Source organism: Pseudopipra pipra, chromosome 6 (assembly GCF_036250125.1).
Source record: "Pseudopipra pipra isolate bDixPip1 chromosome 6, bDixPip1.hap1, whole genome shotgun sequence".
Classification (NCBI taxonomy): domain Eukaryota; kingdom Metazoa; phylum Chordata; class Aves; order Passeriformes; family Pipridae; genus Pseudopipra; species Pseudopipra pipra.
Genome location: NC_087554.1, coordinates 39,543,766 through 39,564,094, shown reverse-complemented (window position 1 = coordinate 39,564,094; position 20,329 = coordinate 39,543,766). Strand labels below are relative to the sequence as shown.

Below are 20,329 nucleotides of genomic sequence, written 5' to 3'. Positions count from 1 at the left end.
GATGGGTCACAGTGAAAAATAATAATGATTAATTTGAAAATGCTGTGGACTTCAGCAAGATCTCATGTCTGTTTCTAGGAGCATGTCAGGAATGAGTGTTGTAGGTTGCTCAAAGAATCACCAGCAAAGGCATTGGCAAAAGCAGGGTTAATATTAACATGAAAGTGCGACAAAGTTCATTGGCAAGGTTCAGTCTGCTACTTACTAGTGATGGTTAAAGCACACAGAGAAAAGTCAGACTAAAATATAAAATTAATCAATCTAAAACTAAAATCAACCAAATATGATCTACATGGAGGCTGGGGATAAAAAAAGGGTAAGGATAAAAAGCAATGAGGAGGATCCTCCCATTGAGTCACAGAGTGGAACCTCTTCCCGAAGTTAACCGCAGAGTTGAACAATGTTTTAGGCCTAAAGGTTTTAACAGCACTTAAACTTAACAGCACTTAAGGAACAGCCTAATTTAAATTAATTTAACAAAAGATTCCATAGAATTTACTATAAGCACAACAGTAATTCACTTATAGGCCTAACTTACTTATGAATCTAAAGTACTTACGAATTTAAGAGAGCAGCATTCATAGCACATTTGCTACAGCATATTCACAGTCGCACACACACAGACCTAAAGCAGTATGTACAAGGTATATACCTGTGAAACATTCTCCTCGAGTTCAGTGAAGTACTCACATCGGATGCCTTTGCATTTTCTCAACAAGTGAAGGGTTGATCCTTGGGGAGTGGGATATCAGCCCAGGCTCTATTGATGGCCGTTACCTGAGCGTAGCAAACTTGAGAGTTCGCTGGCTCTGAGAGGTGTCCCGCTCAGAGGGAGATTGCTGGCTGCAGCCCACTGATGGTCTAGGAGAGCTCAAAGGGTCTCTCTTAGGACCGCTGTTTATGGGGTCACAAGTGAGTTGACTTTAGTCATAGTAATTTTCCATCTCGTCCACAATTCGATTCAGTAACTGTCTTTGGAAGTTCAATTACAAAAATGTTGTTCCACCTGAGTTGTTATTCAGGCAAGAAAAATAAGTTTCCAAGACTGTTTGTTAAAAAACAGGAGCTCGTTAGACAGCATAAGTTCCTGGTACCAAACAGTGTTTCTTATAAGCTCAAGAGGAGCTCAGCCTAGGTACTGTTAGGCCTAATGAGCACTTCTAAGATGATAGTGCAGCCCAAGGACAGGGGAGGGAGGGATGCACCACCACAGAACACCCTGAATCTACATATAGCTGTTCCTGCCAGGCAAGGTTCAGTGCTAATCCAGACCTCAACTTGTGAAAATATTGTCAGATGGACTTTTTAACAACTCCCAGGCCTATTTCTCTCCTCCCTTACCCACAATCTCACTCATTAGTAATTTGGAATATTTGAGCTCTGTATGGATATGTAGAGTATATCAAAAGATTGGAATTATATTTGTGGCTCAGCTACTGATCAACTATTTATTTAAGATATTTTATTTCTCTGTGACTTTCTTTCCTGTTTTTTCCTCAGTGTTTTGGTTTTGTTCTTTTTAAGCATATTTTCCCAAGAACGGAGGCCTATGAGCCTCTCTTTATTTCTCTCCTCCCTTCCCTAACACCTTTTGGCCCATTCCAATGGAATTTAATAGAGACATGTTTCAAAGCTGTTCATTTCATGTTTAATGATGATAGGCTAAGTAAAGGAGATAGAGGGAGTGAGACTTTTAGTGCTCCTACTCAGCGAGTAAAGTCTGCATGGGAGGAAGCAGTAGATATCAAGGAACCAGCACCAGAGAGAGATGTTATGAAATTCATCCCAAACTTGAGAAAAGCATCAACTGAAGTTTACATCTTGCAAGAAACCAGCAAGTGGTATCAGGAGACATGAGTAGGAAAACAGTCTTAATTCATACACTAGTTCTGCAACTACTCGTGATGCTTGGACTGAACACATCAGCAAAAGGAATGTGTTTTATGAAATCCTGGTTAGCTCACACACACTGTCAAAATTATTTGAGAGCCATGTGAGTTCTAAGAGTTGTAGTTATTATGAGTGCATGTACTGTTCATGACCCCCATAGAAACTTGAGATTTAAGCTTCTCTGCAGGTCTTTCATGTGATTTTTTTGTCTGTTTTATTCAATGGGAGAAAAACAAGCAAACTTACAGTAGCTGGCTTTGAACTGCTGCTGGTTTTTATTTTGTAAATGTGCCTAGAGGTACATGATAGGTTCATCTTATAAATGGAAAATAAATTAAATTAAAGCAAAACTTCTTCCTGCCAGTTGAGCCACTACAAAATCAAGATTCTGCTGTTTCAGGGGCTAAGCCATTTTTAAACTTATTTTCCATCAGTCTTACAGAGTAGTAAAAAAAAATACCTCTGAAGTATTTGTTTCTGAAGAAACAAGAGCAAGAAAAGATGTGAATTCAAGAACTGATGAAAATCTTCTGAATGTGTAGAGGAACTTAACATTGAAATGCATATATAAAATAGGTATTTAATTTGCAAATAGTAAATTAAAGGTTTAATGCTGATAATGCAATCCATTCTGGTTTTTTTATAATTAAAGGTTAGAGTAAAAAGGATTTACACTACCCTTACAAGAACAAACTTGCAAAGAGTTTCAGGACTAAGTAATGTGAGACTCAGTTCACAGAATGAGGAAGCTCGTTTATGTACCTCTACAGCCTATCACCTGTCTAGTTCCTCCTTCCTTAGGAGGAACTTCCTAGAGGAGTGAAGGCATTATGAGATATTATTCACCTAGTATGTAAATAAAAAGTAGTAATGTTGCTAATGATTGGAATACTAATTCATTTTGAGCTTTTGGTGTATTATGCTGTTCTAAGTTGTGCGTGACATCATCCTAACCTCATAAAAGGTTTACAGTTCCCAGCATTTATAGCGGGAGGGTTGTGTTTACTGTGTTATTAACATGTAATGGGAACTTGAGGGTTTATAGTTGGAAATTATTAGTAGATTATTTTTTGGAGTTACAATTGGATACACATGTTGCTTAAAAAAAAAACAACAAAAAAACAAAAAAAAACCAAAACAAACAAAAACCCAAAACAAACAAAAACCCAAACACACCATAGTTGTTGAGACAAAGTTTTGTGAAAAATTCATCTAGAGGGTACATACACTGTAGACAGCGTGCTGCTTGCATTTAATGGACAAAAGTAGCTGCATTAAGCCATTACTTCAGATATCTCTGCTTGTTCTGTTCTTTTTATAATAAACACTTTCATTTTTGAGGAAAAAAGTTGAGGCTAGCTGTTGTATCATAAGAAAATATAATAGCCTTTTTTCTCCCTCCTTTAGGTAAGTGGGTATTAGAAATTACAGTAATTTTGGCAAGAGTTCAAGGGTTAATGCAACAGATAAATAAAAGGAATTTTCTGTAAATTGAGCCCTGCATTATTTCACTTGTCTTGCCTTTCGAAACCTAACTCATTTAATTTTAAAAAGTAAATACTTAAATTCTTCCTGACAGTGTGCTTTGCTTTTACTATCGTTTATTACTTCAATTATACTTGGTATCACTTAGAACAATCTGCCATTTGGAAATTTCAGTATAGCCTGCAGCTTCGTATTAAGTCTGGCTGCTATTGTAACATGTACAGCATATGACACTAATGTATCAAAATTAGATTTGATCATCCCTCCTGGTTGTATTTATTTCACATTTCTTTTGTATTCAGTTAACATAAATGTATTAGGAGAGCTGACACATGATGATGGCTATAGAGTAAGAATATTTTAAAGTATTTTGAGTTAAGTTTGAAATTTCAGGTAACCTAACAGTCGGTCATTTTTATATATTTGCTCTAATGGAGTAGAGTTTCAAAGTTAGCCTAAAAAAATCTGTTTGTCTCTGGTATCTCCTCAGGGCTGTCTTCCCGACAACACAGGTTTAAAATGTCTAAAACAGAGCTCTTAATCTCTTTCTCATTGCCACCTTTCCAGATCACCACAGATAACATGACCATTGTGCCTGTCACTTGTGCCCATAGCCTGAAATCATCTTTAATTTGGTCTACTTTCTGGATCCTTACATTCAGTCTGTGCTTAAGACTCTTCTTTTTCCTACCTACCATTTCTTGCAACGTAGCCTTTTTGTACACACAGTTAAAATTTATCCACTATATCATAAACTGTTGTTTTGATCCCTGAACCTTCCTTTCTCTGGCCTTGACGCTTGCATTCTTGAATAATGCTGAAGACCTTTTTCTTGTCTTTAGCACCTTTTTACAGCTTCTTTGCATTTGTTCAGCTCTGTTTCATGTCTTACCTTATGCTTAGATAATAAACTCTCCAGGGCAGTTTGATCTGTGTTTAGAGTGTTAGAATACTGGTGTGTAACCTATAGTTCCAGGTTTTCAACCATAATGTATTACTAGTTACTTGAAGTATAACACTATTTTAGGGCTTTTTATTATTTATATTATTGCTGTGCCTTATGTCTCTGGTACTGATTTGCACTTTGATATGCTTACTGTGAGGTACGCACATGTGAAGTTTTAAATTCGGGAACACGAAGTCAGGAAATGAATGTGAAGATGTAGTGGCTTACACAACTCGTAGCGAGCTTTGAGTAAGCATTAACACAGAATACAGTCTTGACATCTGTCCATTCCGAGTGCACCAAATCCCATTCTTTTAGATAACACCGGGACCACACCTTGAGAAACCATGTTTCTGTCTGTCTTCAGGGTTTCAATGAGAAGAGGTGGTTACAGTTTGGTATCTTTGTCCTACTTTGTCCACAACACTGAATTCTGGGATGTTTCCAATTCAATACAAAGATACAAAGAATCCAAATTGAAGTTGAAAGAGGCCAGGTTCTGGCTCTCCTGTGGTTTAATGATCACAGTGAATGATGGATTCTGCAAATGTTTGTTGTGCTTGCAGGAGAGCTTGGTTGTGGAGCACTACTCAATTACAAGATCCTTCAATAGGGAACTGAATAATTGAGAAGAAAATCTGAAATTCTTCTTTCTAAAAAGTTTATGCAAAACCTAGCAGACCTTGGAATGCTTTTCAAGTTAATTTCATGTATCGGATCTCTTCCATGAATCAAATGTTGTTGAGGAGTCAAATTACCCCTATTCAAGTTTTCTCATAACCTTTGCTTGCTGACCAAGGTGAAGACATCTGACAGAAGCAACAAGGAGCACTGTGTTAGTGTTAGAGCTTCTTATGATCAAATCTTGAAGAAGGAAACAGAATGACTTACCCAAAACTTAGTTATTCTTCAGATATAAAATCAGCAGCACCCGACCTTGTTTACTTCTCTATTATTTTTGTCAGTCATCTGACTATCCATAAGGGAAACAAGGTTTTGATCTTTGTTTTGATCCTGAGTATTTTTTATTTTGTTATAAACCGCCATTCATAGTTTATACCATCATCCACCTACTTGCACCATCTGATTTTGACTCTCAATCCCTTACATGTCACAGAGATGCCATTCTACATTTTAGTCAAACTGGATCATTGCCAGATCATTCTCAGTAGTAATCATGAGGTGAAATACATCTGATAGGACTTGGAACTCTTTGAAATAATCTGTTTCATTTTCCTTTTTCTCTGAAGTAGTATTTTCTTTTAGCTTGGAATGTATTCTCATAAATCTATGGGGGTATAAAGCAAACTTTGAAATTGGAGAGAAAAGTCACTAATGGCTTTAGTACCAAATATCCAAAAATATGTGTCCCTTGTCAGTAATCCTTCTGAAATAACCACACAGTACACTTCTATCACACCAAAATCTATATTAGTCTAATGTGAAAGCGTGCATCAGTAGCAATGCTCTGTCTGGATAGCTTTCACGGAAGTGCAAGAACTGGTGTCCTGTCTGATTAGTTGCAGATGTCAGTAACAGGTACATGGGGTAACATTTGAGAAATTAAATTCAAAGGCAGTGATGCTGTCAAGAAGCTGCACTATCTAAACTCTGTATGGTTTTGATTATTTCTTTGGCATATATGCTGTCACCATCACTTGTTTCTGATAATTCAATGAGGTTTTTTGTCTCCAAGTCCAAAGATGTTAAGTAAAGGAGAAAATAATTCTTTTAGTGAATAGTTCAATGTTGCTGAATTAGGAATGGTGCAGTGCAGTGATGAATGTATTGCTTTTTGGCAGTCAGTTCAGTGAGTTCAGTCAGTGCTTCAAATGGCCATCCCTCAACCTAGGATCATGTAGTTTTTTTACATTCCACATTTCATGTCCCAACTGATTTGCCTCATGCTTTCTCTTTGGCTAGGCAGCGTCATCCTCCCTGAGCTTTTCACTGGCTTCTAAGTGTGAGCCCATCAGTCCCTGATAGCCTATCATTGTCATATTTCAACAGCTAGTTTGACTGTCACTTCACTGAGGAAGCAAAATGAGAATTTTTAGGTTTGTTTTTTTTAAATCTGAGGTGCTATTTCTCATTGACTTCTCTGGTGATAAAGCCATTTAAGAAGGTGACAACCCTGCTTTCTGCTCCTGCACCTTCAAAAAAAGGTGCCAACAAGTTGTTTTCTTGGGCTATGTTTGAGACCAGTACAGTTACATGAGCTGAGTTTGAAACAAAAACTTGGGGATTAGTTTTCCCCGCTTGGATCATGTCTTTGATCCATTTTGAAAATGGTCTCATGTATGTCTGAAGAAGAGGAGATGACTAACTGTGGCAAAGAGAGGAGGCCAAGGATAACAGTTTATTAGACAGTGATGCTAGAGAAGAATGAAGTGAAGCCAAGCCTTGTGTAAACTGAAAAAATAGAATTCTGCCATGATGAAAATCAATGGAAAAGTCTGTTCTGGTGCCAAAGTGCAAGGTTTCTTTAATTAACTTTTTGCTACAAAACAAAAGGGTTTGAAGGAGAAGTTGCTTTTCTGATAATTTTGGGAGTCAGGGGTGTTTTTTTTGGTAGTGTATTTTGAAGTTTATCTTAGCAAGTATGGAAGTGCTCCAAGCTATCACCAGGAAAAAAAAAACAGCTAAGTGTGCTTCATATCGCTCTCTTATCACTCTTATTGACTTTATTGCTCTCCACAAGTAACCAAAAGGAGGTTGTGGGATGTTGGGGTAAGTCTCTTTTCCCAAGGAACAAGAGTCAGAACTAAAGGAAATGGCTTCAAGTTATGCTAGAGGAGGTTTAGATTGGATTTTAGGAAAAATTTCTTCACAGAGAAGATTGTCAAGCATTGGAACAGGCTGCCCAGGGAAGTGGTGAAGTCACCGTTCCTGAAGGTATTTAAAAGATGTTGTAGATGCAGTGTTTAGAGACATGGTTTGGTGGTGGACATGGCAATGTTAGGTTAACACTTGGACTTGATGATCTTGGAGATCTTTTCCAAGCTAAATGGTTCTGTGATTCTTAAGATAGGAGAGGTTCAGGCTCTCAGAGCAATTCTGTGATTAGTTGTCTTTTATGATGTTCATCATGGTTACATGTTATCCAAGGTTTCTGCATCTGCTGTTTGTGTGTTGCACATAAGTCATTCAGGTTGCTGCCTGGTTTTATTTTAATCTAGTAAAATAAAGCTCAGTGTAGTGAATGTTGTTATAACCAATTCTTCTGTTGGGTTGTTTTTGCTGTTGGCAGAAGAGCACCCCTAACTAAGTGTTACTCAAAATAATTCAGCCATCTACACAAGAGGAAAGAACAACTCACTTCAAAGGCACTGCAGCCATTGTAGATTAGACATATGAATGATCTGGTCTAGGCAAAACAAATGACTTGTTGAGCATCAAAGAAGGAGGGTATTGATACCATCTGTCCTTTGCCCAGTTCAACACTGAAGAAAATCCTTTTTTCATAGAAATACAACCCTTTTTCAGTCTGATACAATTTAAAGCTAGAAGAGATGAGAAGATACAGCTTCTTTTTTCTTTTTTTTTTTTTTAAAGTCTGCTACTGACAATTGGTAAAGCCTTTAGATAAGATGAAGGTAGCATTCCAGGAGGTTTTGTAAAATAAACAAGTGAATACTTGCAGTGAAATTTCTCTGAAGACTGTGTATATGTTTTGCTTTTATTTAAAGTTCAGTTGTGTTCTGAAAATGAGTATGGCAAATTGTTGCCTTTTTATTTACAATAGCTTTTTGTATGTGCCCAAATTGGTATCTGTATGTTACCTGTTAACAGCAGTTCACAGTGCAGTCCTTTGAATAACATCAAGGTGATTGACAAACTCCTCCCACCTAAAGCTGTGGAAACAAATTGAAAACTGGGGGTGAAGACAATTGTCAGCTGTAACTGGTGATGCACTAGGAGATAAAAAAGAGATTCCAGATTGAATTTTCAGAAATAATGCTTACTGGAAAGAATCTGATGTTTAATAGTGTGAATATATTTGATCAGTATACATAAAGCCTCTCTGCATAATGTGAACATTTGTTGTCAGATGGTAATGTTTAGCAGAAGGAACGTTTTGGAGCTTCAGTGCAGATAATTCCAGAATGTTGAAGAAATTCCTTAATCTGGTTATATGATTACACCATGGATTTTGAGGAACCCATTTGACCATTCTGAGCCAGATCAAGAGCCATTTTGAAGGGGTTTTTGGGGGGTGGGGTGCTGTTTTTACAAAGTTATACTGGTTTCATGGGAAATGACCATTTAGTTTAGTTAATTTGGGGGCTATGGAAAATGCAGTAGCAATTCTCCTTTAAACAATTTGTGTTTGTGGCAGGCAGTTTGGAATTTGTCTGGAATTATGAGGTTAAGTGCTCAGATACCCAGCTTTTAAAAAGATGTTCATTCATATGCTTAAAACGTTCATATAGAATTTAGTAATTTGCTGCCTATCTGTGATGACAGTCTGGAACAAATTTTAGTAAATCAAGTTGAACCACTTTACATCCTTGGGATAATATCAACAAAATTTTAGCTTTCAGTAGAAAACATTCACATATCTGTTAATTTAAATAGAAATTGACACCAGTATATAAAAATCTATAGCACAAACCAATACTGTCAACTAATATTCACACTGAAATTGTAAAAGAACTATAGTGTAATTTGGTTTTTTTTGCTCATTTTTCTTCATTTGTTTTTGGTGGGTTTGTCCTTTTTAAATATGTGCATTTTATATAGCTGTATGGCTATAGAATATTAATTCAGGATATTTAAACTGATAGGTTTTTATCCCTGATTTTCTAGCTAAGACATTTAGGAAATGATGAAGTACACATTGTCTGGTCAGAGCACACTCGAGATTATAGAAGAGGAATAATTCCAACAGAATTTGGTGATGTTCTTATAGTTATCTATCCCATGAAAAACCATATGTTCAGTATCCAGATCATGAAAAAGCCTGAGGTAAGAGTTTGTTTTCTTTTGTGTTTTCTTCATATGTTTAACATGATGTGAGTTTTGTTTACATTCTGAGGTCTTGGTATAATAGACTGGTCCAACAAAGTGATGTCTTGAGCACTGACAGTTGCAGTGGTGGCAGGAGGAAAAGGGAGAGCTCAGTGAGTACAATGCATAGTAAAATCAGTAACTCGAAATTGCAAAGGCCTGATCCTGTAAAGCATATCTGCTAACAACATAATCTAGGAAAAAGCTAGAATATTCTGCATAATAATTTAAATATTAAAATAAACTTGCCGAACCTTTTTGTCAAATTTGATACATAACTGAGGTAGTTGAATAATGGTCTGCTCCAACTTCCTCCATCCATGTCATACTCCTCTTTCTTTCTCTCAAAGCTAGTTATCACTTTCTTCTTGACTCCGCACAAGAATTTGGAGATTATTCAGTAAAGCAAGACCATTCAACCCTGAGGCATATGAACACACATTCTTTATAATGACTGTTCCTCTAATGTCAGTGCTGGCCTTGTTCTTAGAACAGTGGTTTAGGGTAGTGAACACTGACTGAGTAAAAGTAGTCATGAGTTCTTGTACTACCTGACTTCTGTGTGTGATGTCACTTGCCATGAATTTCTATACTTTAAATATTACTAGAAGCACTAATATTAATAAATGAGGTATATGAGAGAAACACCCCTTTATGATGACTATCTCTATGTGTTGATATGCATGAAATGATATTCAGTTTTGTTATTACTGACTTACATTTTTAATTAATAAGTTTATTCTTTCTTTTGCTACTTTAAGTACAAATAGATGGATTATTGGGAGCATGCAGGTTAAGAAGGAAAATGAGAACTGTTGAAAACAGCGATTGTTGTTAGTCCAAAAAGAGATTCTTGTATGTGAAGAAAGAAGTACCTTCCATCAGATTTCAGTATTCTCAGAACTACATTAAATGGTGGCAAAAAAAATATAGAATCTAAAATTCTTTTGCAGCTCTGCTCCCTTTACTGAGCTGATGCACAAATTTTGCTGCTCTTGACCTGCTTTATGTCATCAGCTTCAGAACTTTATTCAAATGTACAGGAAATGCAGATAGTTAATACTGAGTGCTTATTTTGTTGGGTTTTTTTTTTAGTTGCACAATGATAATTGGAGAAATCACGCAAAGTAGAGAATTATGCCAAAACATAAGATCTATCTGTTCTGTATACCTCTTGGGTGCTACCTGTACTAAATATTGAGGTTTTCTACTGATCTCACAAATAAGGCTTTACACTTAGGGTCCGAAGAGGCCAAACTTTGACCACAGATTTCTCCTGTAAAGGGCTTACAGTCCATTTGTATAGATAACGTAGAAGGGCAGAACAGATAGAATAAAAGAAAATAGAAGGGAAGGGTCAATGCACCAGTAATTGTATGACAGTTGCACATTGAGTTGGTCCTTATGAACATGTTAATATCTAAAGACATGATACATGCTATTTTAAAATTTGAGTAATTATTGCTTTTGCTTATTACCACCTGCAGTATTGTCAGCTAGCCTTTCAACCTCATAAACATCATATGCATGACTCTTACTAGGATTTTGGCAGCAAATATTGAAAATAATCTTTGATGAGACATAGTATTCAAATAGTTGCTTAATTTTCTTCAAATACTGTGTTATCTGTTGCCAAGGATATCAAGTTGTATATTTCCACAAGAGAAAAGGTCTGACATGTAGCATAATGACCACTTTGATAATCTAGCAATGAGGAGGGAAAAAGAGATACATTTGAGTGCTCTATTGTTAATGTTGATTGCTAATTGTTACAGCTAAGATCTTGCTTTATGTTGAACTTCTAAATTTTTTATTCAGGTTCCATTTTTTGGTCCACTCTTTGATGGTGCTATTGTGAATGGAAAAATTCTACCTATTATGGTTCGTGCAACAGCTATAAATGCAAGCCGTGCATTGAAATCATTAATCCCATTATACCAAAACTTGTATCCTTTCACTCAAGTGGTTTCCAAGGCATATGCATTCCCTTGCAGTTCTACAGATATGACCTTCATGTTTTCTGTCATTTTATTTTTTTTGTTGGATTAATATAGGGAAAATATTTTTTTTAATGGTGACAGTGCCTGCCTTTAGGGAACTTAAACCTGTAGAAGAGTATTCAGATGAAGACTATCTTTTTTTTAATTAAAATAATAGTAGATTCAGTGCTGAAAATTTGCTTGTTTCTTTTTTATTACATGTACTTATCACTTTTTGTTAAGAAAATTATTTTAATGACCATTTTGTGAGTAGTCTTTCTAAAATAGCAATGTTGTGATGTTAATGATCTTTTCTTCCTTAAATATATCAAGTATTTATCCCATATTAGAGAGACTTAAGTTTTATTTTCTAATTCCAAGGATGCTGCTTTCTTTCAAGATGAATTTGTTAAATTTTTGTCATACAGATTTTGTTATTCAGCTCAGAATACCAACTTGTTGTCAAAATGATGTTAGTGTCCTAGTAAATGTGTCAGAAAAGGCTGTCTCATTCTTGTAGTTTTTTGGAAGGGCTGGTCTTGGAAGAAAAGATTTATCAACAGAAATTAAAAGATATAAGGTAAGTCAGTCACTTATACTTCTTCCCATCTTAAGATTGAGTTCTGTTATATACATGTTAGTTAAATCAACAAGAATATACTGTTTTTGAATTTCATAAATTGAAAGATAAGTTTAAATTTTAATCCAAAATAAATTCTGGGCTTAATTACAAGCTGTAAATACTAGTATTTGTCATGTGACAGATTGTTGCTAAAATACTGTTTTTTTCTGTGGCTGACTGTTAATACTTGCAGAGTTTTGGATTAGATATGATGAAATGGATTTACAGATGAATGATGGACGTGTTTTAAGTGATCACATCAGATGAATGATGGATGTGTTTTAAGTGATCACATTAAGTGATGTTTATGCCATTTCTGTAGATGACAGATGTTGATTCATTGTATTTTTATGTTTGGAGAGGTCTGATCTTTTTGTCATTATTCAAGTGGCTTAGTCAAAGAATTTAAAATGTATTATCATCATCATTATACCATGAAAAATGATGGTTTATAGCATTATATTGATGTATAGTGATGAGCAATTGGAGAACAATTTACTTTGAAATAACAAACTTTCAGTACAACCCCCCCCCAAGCCTATGTATTTAAACTTCTTTACAGAATATGAAAGTTGTAATAAATTCCTTGAACACAGCTTGGCAGCTCGATGTCTAGGAATTGGCCAGTTCCACAGAGCCATGCATTGCATTTTTAATTCAGTTCTCAAAATTGTACTTTTTGATATGCATCAAAGCACAGCATGTCATTTATTACATAATGTGGCCTCCACTAAAATGTTGGTGTGTCTCCTAATATGGTTAACAAGGTAATGGGAAAGCTTTATGTGTATTTGATATTAGATGCATTGGTTGATGGGTTTCACATCATCATTTGGTTATGAAGCTTCTGAAGTACCAGTTGATTGGGCACTGATGTTAAAGGGTGGCTTTGTTAAGTAGTTGGTGGAATTCTTTTACCATCTGGCTTGGGGTATCAATTTGGTGTTTAGTATGATAATGTAAAAATAACAGTGAGTCGTGAGAAGTTCTTTAAAAGCTGTTTGCTTGATGTGAGATTAGAAGAAACTCTACAAACTTCCTTGACTTGAATTAGGCTATGGTGGAGTCAGTTGTGTCAGTGGAGAACAGCAAAAACTGTTACAATTCCAAGTCTGGCCTAGCTCTTAGGGGTTTAAAAACCTCTTGGTTAAAAATGTCACGGACATACTCATGCTCTTGGTGTTCAAGCCATGGCAAGACTTGAGGTCAAGAGGGAATTTTCCCTCATACAAGAATGGCAAAGACTGATGTTTCCTGTAACATGGACAAGGTCTGTTATCTAGGAACATTTGAAAGTTGAATCTAATTATGTTCCTGCAATAGCGGGGAATTGAAGATGTCAAGGACTGTCTTTATTGTCTCCCGCTTTTTTCCTCTGGGATATTTTAGCTATGGCTGCAGGAGTTCACTACTGGCTTTTAAGTTTGCAATGGACTGAAGGGTGTGGGGAGCAGACGTATTTTATGGTCTGTGGTTAAATAGCTTTTCTGGAAACCCTGCCAGACTTAGTGTCTCTTGCAGAAAACAGACAGGATTCGTTGATCAAGGTAGTCTTTCCTTGTGTTGGAGTGTTGCTGGAGCAAAGAAGAAGAGGGCTCAGAGTGATGAAAACAATATCTGAGAGGGAGGGAAAAGGGAACAAAATTTATTTTTCAGAAGGTACACCAAAAGCAGAGTCCAAGCTGGAGAAGTGAAGCTGATAATCAAGGATTTCCACAAATTCAGAAGCATAATGGTTTCAGTGAAAGAGAATTCTGAAGTGATCTGCTTGAAATTAATCTTTGTTTACTTACTTATGAGTATCTAATATACTGGGGCAGTGCTAGTTTATTAGGAACATTGGTGGTGCTTAGTGGAAATCCAGTTAAATTTGGATCTCAAGTGCACAAGAGTACTTGAGACTTGTAGTACTTGAAATGTGTTTTGTGTGACATTCCTGTATTGGCTCTTCTTTTTACAGTAGTAGACCAGCAGAAATCGTTAACTTCAAAGCCAGTGTATGGATGTCTCCCTACCTGCAGGGGTGTGGTTTGTTTCATGGTGCTGTGTAATACTTGGTGGGCACCTTTTGACTGAGTAGGGAGTTAAAAACATATATGTATGTCTTTGCTTATCTGCTTTTGAAGAATGTTGATAATATCACATTGTAGATCCTTGCGGTGATGGATCACTGTAAACTCTTAATGAAACTAGGACTGTGTTGATCTGCTTGCATATGGGACAGGAAGAAATTGGCACTGAGTTTGGCCTTCCTACTTCCAAGGAGAGCTTATCCATCCTCTGAGACAGTGCATTTTCTAAGTGCAGACCTGACTGAAAAAATCAGCTGTCATTTGTAATCAGCAGGGATATTCAGTCTTCTTCATGTAACCTGATTGCAACTTTTTCCTTAATGCGCTGGTCTGTTAATCACAACGTGGCAATGGGTAGTACGTGTGAATGGCATAATAATGGTTGCATGGATACAGGAAATTTTGCTCATCTCTCTCTTATAGTCTTCCCTAACCTTGAGTATGTGCTGTATGGTCTGAAGTAGCTTTCTGAGACTGACATATTCTGTCAATCACCTTCCTCTTTCTGACATTATTTTGACATCTCTGATAGCACACTTAGATAGCAAAACACTTTGAAGATTTGGTTTTGTTAGTGATTTTTAAAGGTTTTATCTGCTCAGTATTTTTATTCTTTGCCTATAATACCATAATAATATGTTTCCATATTGTAGTATTTTAAGATTAAATATTTACTAAATTCATCAGCAGGCATTAGTCATGCATGACAGGTATCCTGCTTTATTTGATGCTTGACATTCTCATTGCTGCAGCAGTGTGAAGAGCATATTGCTATTTGTGGTGGAGTTTTTACATCGTTTTGTGGAATTTGCTTTAGTTTACCCTTCAAGGATTCTCTGGTCCCTCATTGTCTTTTGCTGGACTGGCTTTTTTGTACCAGTCCCCCCTCACCAACAGGTGGCATATATGCACACAGTAGTGGATGACAAACACAAAATACTTGTATTGTCTTGCTAGTGAAGCAGCAGTACCCCCTTATCTCTCTCACAGCTGATGTATTTCTTCTTCTCATTGCATTTGTTATTGTCTTAAGAAGTGCTTGCTTATCTCCTGAGTACACTCCAGCTGCACATATGCTAGGAAGACTTATAAGAGTCATAAATGCAGGGGTAATAATGGGACTGAATATTGAGAACAATCATTTTCACTGTGATGTAGAATAAGGAGGCCAATATTTAGGAGATTGTTAAATACTCCTTATTTACTAAATTGCATTGAAATTCCTGATATGAATGGCTTTATTCTTGGCTCGCATCTCAGAGCAAGGTCTTTGTCACATTCTGAATTCAGAATCAACCATGTGTGGGAAATGGATCAATACTAAATATTTTAAACAATAGAAAGAGTGGCTTCATATAAAATTTTACTTGAACTTCCTGAATAAACAGCAGATTTTAGCCAGATGCCAAGAGGTATACCTTGGCATAGTAGGCACCTCCAGTGATCCAAGTTGTTAAAATTATTGCAACAAAGCAGGAAAAATACTAGAAACTTTTTAGGAGTGAAATTCCAGCTGTGAAACAACGAGTGTCACTTGTTGCCCATTGTACACAAGCTTTAGAGTGTTAATAATTATTCCAAACTATCTGCACTTCAGATAGTGCACTTCAGACACTGTGCTTTCTGTCTTACTTAGTATTCCCCTACCAAAGGATGCTACCTAATATATAGCTATACACACAGGAAGAAATTCTATTTAGCATCTTTTAAATCTGAAATGTATTGACATTTTAGACATCGGGAATATAGATGACTGTTTTATCCTTAATCATCATAGCCTAATTTTCACTTCTTTCTAATAGTCTACAAAATCTTTGACCTAATGCCAAGAACTGGCATTTCTTTTGGGGGGTTTGTTTTTTTTTTTTGGTCACATGAAATCAATTAAATAGCAGAAACATAATGCTACTTTAAGTATTCCATCTAAAAATGTTATCAAATAAATCTTAACCTAAATTATTGGATAAATTAATCTTCATTATCAAAACTGGAAAATTGACATCCTCCTATTTTTTTGGTATTGTATGACTAAGTAGTTGATACTTGATGTATTGTAGCTAATCTTTTGACAGTTGTCTTCCAGAAAAAGGGAAGATATTAACTCCATATGGTGTCTGACAAGACAGTAACTTATTTATAAATAAAGTAATATCTGTGAGTGGCTTGTTAAAAGTTTACTCTGTATTAAAAACTGATCACCCAGCAAAAGCTTTTTTCTTGAGGTGGTACTCAACTGCCCCAAGAAAAGGTTTTATTGGAACTGGAAGGGTTGCTGTGTGCTGTGCCTGCTTGACCATCTCCTGCCTCAAGATAGAACTGCAGGCACTGGAAAAATAAAGAAAATGTTCTTTATTATGGCATACAGTGAGCAAAGAGGATTCTTCAGATTCTGTGGCCACAGTTGTTCTAATATCCAAGCTAAACCTCCCCTGACAAAACTTCAGGCCATTCCCTTGGGTCTGTCACTGGTCACCACTCTATAGAGTCATGTGTATATCATAGAATCATAGAACCAAGTTGGAAAAGACCTCCTAGATCATCAAGTCCCACCCTTGATCCAATGCTGCCGTTACTAGACCATGGCACTAATGTGTGTCTCCTTGTAGGTATGCAATGACAATAATAGCTATCTTTATTGTCTTTACAGTACTTTTCCCTGAACTAATGCATCCAATTAATGTATTTTCCTATGATGTCATGAGTATATTTGAACAAAAAGAGACTACTGTAAGCAAAATTCCAGGGGAAATACCAGGAAGATATAATACCAGGTTACTTGCATACTTGGATGACTGAAGTGTTCAGAATGGCAAACCACTAATCCCAAAAAAAGCAAAATGCACAGCACATAAATAACTGCTGCATTTAAGAATGTTCATATTAAAAAATAATATTTTAATATGTTATACAGAAAATTGTACAGTTTGAAATATCTCATGTAAAGGAATTTTATACACAATGGCAATGTGGTGTAATAGAATAATTTAAAGTAACTTTTGTATGAATAACATCACATTGAAGTTTGCCAAATTAAAAAAAAGGCCAAGTGAAAAAAGAGCCAAGATTCCAAAGCATAAATTGTGCTATTTATGTTCATTAAGTATGGTTTGAAATCCTGTCTTAGGGACATCTTGCCTAACTATATATCTCATGCTGCTCAGTAAATGAGAAGAGTATTGATTGGCATATGCTGCTTAAATCGATCACCTTGACAGCCAGAATTACAGTAATCTGTCAGTATTAATGACTGTCTTTCAAGCCTTGATACCTCTCCTTTGCTTGTCTCATCTTGCCTCACTTCTTTTGAAGTGCATTTTCTTGCAACCTCTGGTTTTGTCAGAGTAGGTACTTTTGTAGGGGGTTTTTGTCCCCTGAGTCCAATTTATTGGCTTGATCGTGCAATTAGAGTTAAAATGCAACGCCAGGGAGCAAAAGTAGACAGTGTTCTGAGTAACAATTGGACCTCAGAGGTAGTGCAAGCCTGTTCTCAGCCATGATTTGTTAGTTACCTGTTGAAAGAATAGGATTGTTTTGCAATGAATAATTCCAAAGCATCACTTTAAATGCCTTTGATTTTAGCCACTATAGACAACTGATTGAGCCAACATTTGTGATAGGCTTTTAAACTCTTTCCTTAGTCTTTGTCATAAGACACTTCAAATAACTGCTGAAGAAATACTTGCAGATCTGCGTACAAAACTGCTGTGTTTACTACATTTTCATGTAGTGAACATAATTTCACATAATTTCAATTGGTTTTCATGCATTTTTAATATGAGGAGTAAATTGAAGTATGAAGCTTGAAAGCTGTTTTGTAATCCAGTATATTTTCATGTTTGTAGTCTGTGATTTTTTTAGCAAAACTCATATATACTTTTCTTTAGCAACATTTCTGGATTTGCACATGTTCAAGTAAACATGCCTTCATTAGTAACTGCCCAGTTTCTAATCCCACAGAATCTGCCTTCTCTACTGCTTCTAATGGACTGTCTGCAGATATGAATCATAGCATGGAATGGTTTGGTTTGGAAGGGACCTTTAAAGATCATCCAGTTCCAAACCCCCTGCCCTGAGCATGGGCACCTTCTACTAGACCAGGTTGGTCAAAGTTCCATCCAACCTCTCCTTTTATCACTGCCGGGCATCGGGTATACACAGCTTCTCTGAGCAATCTGTTGCAGTGTCTCACTACCCTGACAGTAAAGAACTTCTTCCTTATATGTGATCTAAACCTACCCTCTTTCAGTTTAAAGCCATTACCTCTTTCACTATCACTACATGCCCCTGTAAAAAGTCCCTCTGTGGCTTTCTTGTAGGCTCTCTTCAGGTACTGGAAGGCTGCTATAAGGTCTTCCTGGAGCCTTCTCCAGGCTGAACTCTTTCAGTCTGTCTTCAAAGGAGAGGTGCTCCAGCCCTGTGATCATCTTCATGGCCTCCCTCTGGACTGACTCCAACAGGTCTTTCTTATGATGTGGGCCCCAGAGCTGGACACAGTACTCCAGATGGGGTCTGATGGGAACAGAGTAGAAGGGGGTAATCACTTCCCTCCGCTTGCTGGCCACACTTCTTTTGGTGCTGCCCAGGGTACGGGTGGCTTTCTGGGCTGCAAGTGCACATTGTGGTCTTGTGATGAGCTTCTCCTCAGCCAACACCCCCAAGTCCTTCTCCTCTGAACTGCTCTCAATCTGTTCTCCACCCAGCCTGTTCTGATGCTTGGGATTGCCCTGACCCAGTTGCAGCACTTTGTAGTTGGCTGTTTCGCACTTCGTAAGGTTTGCACAGGCCCACCTCTCAAGCCTGTCAAGGTCCCTCTGGATGGCATCCCTTCCCTTCAGCGTGTTGACAGCACCACACAGCTTGGTGTCATCAGCAGACTTGCTGAGGGTGCACTCAGTCCCACCGTCCATGTCACCGATAAAGATGCCAAACAGTGCTGATTCCAGTACCAACCCTCAAGGAACACCTCTTGTCACTGCTTTCTGGACATCGCATCATTGATCACAACTCTTTGAGTGTGATCATCCAGATAATTCCTTATCCACTGAGTGGTCCATCCATCAAATCCATGTCTCTCGAAGTTAGAGACAAGAATGTCATGTGGAACAGTGTCAAATGCTTTGCACAAGTCCAGGTAGATGAATGACGTCAGTTGCTCTTGCCTTATCTACCACTTTAACCCTGTTGTAGAAGGCCACAAAATTTGTCAGGCACAATTTGTCTGTAGGAAAGCCGTGTTGGCTGTCACAAATCAGCTTCTTATTTTCCATGTGTCTTAGTATAGTTTCCAGAAAGATCTCTGCATCATCTTGTCAGGCACTGAGGTGAAACTGATTGGCCTAAACTAGGATGCTGGAAGCACATGTTAAAGAGATATAGTGTAAGTGCATGGGTTTAAGAATAATAATGCTGTTGTTATCACAAGATATCTATAACATATTTTAATTAATAGTACGGCTTTTTTCATTAGTCACTCTTCCCTAATGAAATAGATGAGATTCTCTTGAAAGTGGTAAAAATGCAAAATATCAAATGAGACAAAAATAATTGACTCTAGTAATGTAATTTTTTACTAATAATTGCACTTATAAAGGCCTGAGTGCTCTGCTAATGTCATAGACAGTTATGGGGGAGACTCAAATCTTTTTATACTACTTAGAAAAGTATATTCTAGGTTCTTCTACATTCTTTCATAAATTGAATTTACCCATCTGAAGGAGGAATACTGGTTCTACTGATAACTGTACAAAATATGAGTAAGCTTAATGCTGTTAGCATTCTGTTTTAGAATAGAAGGATGGCAGAGGGCTATCCTGAAAAACAGTGATGTGTTTTATGATCCTCCTAGAACTTCTGAGTCTGGATATGTCAGTACAGACAGCTTTGAGAGAGGGAAATTGTTCTTTGTGATGACATACTTTTAAGGTAGGAAATTTTTCTATGTGGTAAACTAGAAGTTAGTAGTGGAATCACTCTTTCATTTTAAAATGTGTTTTAAATATCTGTAAATTCCTCTTTTAAACAAAAATTTGCAGGGAGAAGGCTACAAGTCCTTGAACTGGGATGAAAAAGATAAACTAATTCAATCTTATGCAGAGTTGATTGCCTTGTATGTAACACAAAGTGACAGGTTTTTTGTTAATACCTACTTAACCTTATTAATTGATTAAACAGTTTGGATAACAAAAGCTCTTTGTTAAAATGTTAAGACTCTTGCCCCCTTAAGGTGTTAAAATTCATATAGATTTCTTTGATAGCTCTCAGAAATCTGTGAATAAAAGTGGGGAAGATTAAACAAATTTTCCTGATGTTTCTAAGATGTAAAGAA

General features: G+C 36.7%; 1 protein-coding gene across 15 annotated transcripts in view; it reads left to right on the top strand.

Moving 5' to 3' along the window:
- The window catches only part of RALGAPA1 (Ral GTPase activating protein catalytic subunit alpha 1), a 135,855-nt gene that overhangs the window by 92,854 nt on the left and 22,672 nt on the right, over window positions 1–20,329 (top strand). For all 15 annotated transcript variants that reach the window (XM_064658609.1, XM_064658608.1, XM_064658607.1 and 12 more), the window contains 2 exons: window positions 9,131–9,289; window positions 11,150–11,277. In XM_064658609.1, coding sequence (XP_064514679.1) covers window positions 9,131–9,289; window positions 11,150–11,277 — 287 coding nt within the window. The remainder of the gene's footprint in view (window positions 1–9,130; window positions 9,290–11,149; window positions 11,278–20,329) is intronic.